Consider the following 4656-nt stretch of genomic DNA (forward strand, 5'->3'; position numbering starts at 1 on the left):
GGGTGAGCCCCTCGCGACCGGCCGGGGTCGGGGCGCGGGACCCTGAAGTTCCGGGGTCGGGGTGACCCCCTCAATCCGAGGTGCAGAGGTGGCGAAGAGACACCCCACATTCTGAGATTGGGGGGGTGGCCGAGGGGGCTGATCCGGGACCCGGGATCGAGGGGCGCAACGCTATGATCCCCGAAGTTCCGGATTTGAAACCGGGCCACAGCGCAGGCTCCCTGAAGTGCTGGACTCCCGGTCACCGACTGACCGAGGTCTCCGAAGTTCCAGACTCGGAATAGCGGGATCGTCGCGGGGATCCCCGAAGCCCCAGGCTCTGTGCTTTCCGAAGTTGGGGCACGCACGGGGTACCCGGCTACCAGCGCCAAGTGCTCCTGTCTGAATATCAGGCCCCCCCAACTAGGGCGCACGGGCTGGGGCCTCACTCTTGCCGGGATTGGGGTCTCGGGCACCACGCAGGGTCGGGCCCCTGGGAAGCTCTGCGCAGGCCGGCGGCGCCCGAGGCGCATGACTCCGAGGTGAGTAACTTTGCCGGGACAAACGCCTCTAGTCCAGGCAGGAGCTGCCAGGCCGGAAGGACCTAGGTTCTGGGGAGCCCCCGCGTCTCCCGCCCACCCCCACCCCACTTCATCGGGCCTGGACCCGCCCCCAGCCCTGGCCAGAGCAGCTGCCCCTCCCCCAATCCAGGGGCTCGGGTTTCAGACCTGTGACCAGGATAACAGCTGCCCAGAACGGGTGGGGTGGCACCCCCCTCTGACTACCGAGGCTGCTGGGCCAGGCTCCCCTCCCCCCTGACCCTCCCATCCGAGGGCCTCCCTGGGTGTCCTCAGACCCACTGGGCATAATTTGGATGTGCAGGGGAAGGCCAGGAGGGCTCCTTCCTGGCTTCTAGTCCTGCTTTCTATAGGGTGGTGGCCAGAGAAGCCAACCAGGAGGCTGGGGAGTCAGGCCTCCCCATATCAGGAGTCCACCCTGCCCTGTGTGGATCCATATGCTACTTCTTGTCTTTCCAACCATTCTCGGGGTGTGGTGTCATGTCTATACTCTGATTCCTAGGGGTGCCTCTGCCACAGGGCCAGAGTTGGGGTCTCTCCTGGGTCCAGCAGGGGCTGGCTCCTCAGTCGGCCCCTGGGGGTGACCCACTTTTTACTGGTGTGTCCTGCTTTCAGGTGTGTGTAGTTGGTCTGCTGTAAAGTTCCCTTAGTCTGGAATTACAGGGGCTGCTTAGTGGATGTCTCCCGTGACCAGGATGACCCTGGGGGAAGCGTGTGTGTGTGTGTGTGTGTGTGTGTGTGTGTGTGTGTGTCACACTCAGATACCAGGGATGCTGAGAGGAGACCTGCTCCGTCCCCCCACCTCCCACCCCTCCCAGGTCCCTCAGCCCTCTTCCTCTAGCTTAGGAGACCAGAGAGGGGCAGGGGGCTTGTTATGGGATTTCCTGGTTGGGGGTTGTGGTTAGTTCCATTCATGAGGACCCCACAACGGTTTTCAAGGCTGTAACCAACCTTTGGAAGTTGATAACCTAAAACCCTACTCTATCCACCTATAGCGACCCTCTAGGGCAGGGTAGAACTGCCCCTTTGAGTTTCCAAGACTAACCGTTTATGGGAGTAGAAAGCTCTGTTTTTCCCTCAGAGGGACTGATGGTTTTGAACGGCTGGACCTTGAGGATTGCAGCCCAACGCATTACCACCACGCCACCAGAGCTCAAGCCCCATATTTCTCCTTTGGAGCAGCTGGTGGTTTCAGACTACTGATCCTGTGGCTCTCAGCCCAACTCATAAGCACTAGGCCATCGGGGCTCCTTCTGGCAGTCGATAGCCAGGTTTTACTCTCAGGAGCCTCTGGGTAGGGGGTCCCAGTCCAGCATGTAACCCTTTGAACCAACAGCTCCTGCCTCCCTCTGTCTGCCCCGTGGAGCCTGCCCAGCCCAGCCTGACCAATGTCCACAGCCAGGTGAGCATGCCCACCCCCCACCCCCAGCCTGGCCTGGCCACCCTAGCCTGGCGAGGCCGCCCCTGCTGAGCATCCTCTCCCCGCAGGGAGCAGCCCATCTTCAGCACTCGTGCCCACGTGTTCCAGATCGACCCGGCCACCAAGCGGAACTGGATCCCAGCGGGCAAGCATGCCCTCACCGTCTCCTACTTCTACGATGCCACCCGCAATGTCTACCGCATCATCAGCATCGGAGGTGCCAAGGTGCGGCCGGGCCTCAGGGCAGGAGAGGGGAGCACCAGAGGTCCTTGCTCTGTGTGTGACCCCTGCCCCTTCCTAGGCTATAGTTTCCCCTTCTTCAAATGGCAGCTCCAGGCCTCTGGCTCACTGCTTTCTGTTCTCTGGTCTCAGTCCTTTGAACTTTGCCCCCTAGGCCATCATCAACAGCACCGTCACTCCCAACATGACCTTCACCAAAACCTCCCAGAAGTTTGGGCAGTGGGCAGACAGTCGTGCCAACACCGTCTACGGCCTGGGCTTTGCCTCTGAGCAGCATCTGACCCAGGTAGGCTTGCCGGGAGGGGTGCTAAAGTCAGGGCTCAGCCTGGGGTGTCTCCTGGGTGAACCCGGGACTTCAGACAGTTCCACATGGGCACATGCAATTGGACCTGTTTGAAGGCCTTAGGGGTGCCTGGTGGCTCAGATGGTTTGTGCCTGACTAGCCCTAATGGCATAGTAGTTGAGCGACTGGCTGCTAACCAAAGGGTCATCGGTTCAAACCCACCAGCAGCTCTGTGGGAGAAAGACCTGGCTATCTGCTCCCTGACTTTAGCATAATGAGTTACCAGTGGGCTGCTAACTGCAAGGTCAGCAGTTCGAAACCATCAGCTGCTCCAAGGGAGAAAGATGAGGCTTTCTACTGTAAAGCTTGGAAACTCACGGGGGCAGTTCGACTCTGCCCTAAAGGGTCACTCTGAGTTGGGAGCCACTCGATGGCAGTGAGAATTTTTATCTGCTTCCTTAAAGATTTATAGCTTAGGAAAAAACCCTATGAGGCAGTTCTACTCTATCCTATAGGGTCGCTATGAGTCAGAACCAGTAGATGGCACACAGCAACTCTAACAGGAAGGTTTGAACCCAGCCAGTGGTGCCCAGAAGAAAGGCGTGGCAACTGCCGCCCCGTCCATCCCCCCTCATAGTGACCCTTCAGGACAGAGTCGAGCTGCTCCCCAGGGTTTCCCAGGCCGCGCACATCTTCATGGGAGCAGACGCTCCTGGGTTTGCTCTGCTGACCTTGTGGTTAGCAGTCCAGGGCTTGACTACCGTGGCCCCGCGATGCCTTGTTAAAGATGAGATAGAGCAATTCCCCTCCGCCTTATGTGGGCCCAGCGTGAGTCTGCATCCACTCGATGGCAATAGGTTCAGGGGTTTTTTGAATGCCTTCCAGCTTGCCTGGTGGATTCCCCGTTTTGTTGCCCACTTGCTCTGAATTTGGACCCGCCGTGCCCCTCTTTGGACTCCATCAGTCAAATGAGCACATAGGGGGGTTGGGGGCTATTTCCGCATCGCTGCACTCCACCCGCTGCTGTTTCTGCGTTCCCTTTTTGTCTTTGCCTCCCATCTCCTTCATGGCCTGTTGCTCTCTGGGGTCAGGATGAGTTTCCCTCCTTGTCTTCTAGGAGCGTCATTGTTTTCGTTTCCAATCTGAAAACCAGTGGCCAAAGATTTTGCCTCCACTCACTGCAACCCAACGGGGTGTCAGCCTAGAACTGCGTTCCACCGGGTTTCTAATGGTTATGGTTTGAGAAGTAAATCGCCACGCCTTTCTTCCGAGGTGCCTCATGGTGGATTCCAGCCACCAAGTTAGCAGCAGAGCAAAGGGGAGCGGGTGATGCGTTGCCATGCAAACTGCAAGGTCGGCAGTTCGAACCCACCAGCTCCTCTGAGGGAGAAAGAGGGGCCTGTCTACTCTTGTAAAGAGTTACAGCCTCGGAAACCCACATGGGCAGTTCGACTCTGTCCTATAGGGTCGCTACATGTTGAAATGTATTTGGCGACAGTGAGTTTGGTGTGGGGTTTACTCAGCATTTGGAGCACTCAGGAACGCCTTGCGAAGTTAAGCCCTGGGATGCATTTCTCCGGGTTGTCTGAGAGGGGGGTTGAGGTTCACGTGAGTTTGCTCTCGGGCCTGCTTTTGAAAAGACCATTTTCCCTGATTGGTGTTTCGGCATAAATCTGGTGGATGGGTGTGTGCCGCTGTTTTCTTGAAACTATTATTTTATAACCTAAGGGAATGGGAATTTGTTATGAAACCTAATAAACCTTATTGACCTACGAAAATGATCTAAACATATATGTAGTTATTAGATTGAGAGGCAGTCATTTGAACAAAATAAGGGCATACTGCATGTTTGTTTTTGTTTTTTTTGGAACTTCAGTTTTATTTTGCTTTTGGGTGGTGAAGTGAAGACGAAACAGAGTGGCTATGGCGTCTATGGGGGAAGCATGGCACCTGGGTACAAGAGCAGTCCCCCTCCCCATTAGACCACTGTCATTATGTGTCATTCGTCATGCAGCAAATAGAAAACACCTTGAATACCTAACAGAAAGACATGTGACGGCTGCAATGTTTGAATTTTAATCTAATTTCTGATTTTTTCACAGTATTACACATTCTACAAGTCCAATGACATAGTATCTAGCAGTTCTTTTTTTTAA

The 4656-nt window shown here is 55.9% G+C and overlaps 1 protein-coding gene across 2 annotated transcripts in view; it reads left to right on the forward strand.

The window, feature by feature from the left end:
- The window catches only part of HOMER3 (homer scaffold protein 3), a 14085-nt gene that overhangs the window by 884 nt on the left and 8545 nt on the right, over positions 1 to 4656 (forward strand). Inside the window, exons 2-4 of one of the 2 annotated variants that reach the window (XM_045299016.1) lie at positions 1894 to 1959; positions 2046 to 2202; positions 2372 to 2503. In XM_045299016.1, coding sequence (XP_045154951.1) covers positions 1946 to 1959; positions 2046 to 2202; positions 2372 to 2503 — 303 coding nt within the window. In that variant the 5' untranslated portion in view covers positions 1894 to 1945. Of the gene's footprint in view, positions 1 to 1766; positions 1960 to 2045; positions 2203 to 2371; positions 2504 to 4656 lie in introns of those variants that run through there. The other variant, XM_004705519.2, reaches the window with a different exon arrangement.

This window comes from Echinops telfairi, unplaced genomic scaffold (assembly GCF_000313985.2).
Source record: "Echinops telfairi isolate 266 unplaced genomic scaffold, ASM31398v2 ScPeMD7_7457;HRSCAF=8495, whole genome shotgun sequence".
NCBI classification, from domain to species: Eukaryota; Metazoa; Chordata; class Mammalia; order Afrosoricida; family Tenrecidae; genus Echinops; species Echinops telfairi.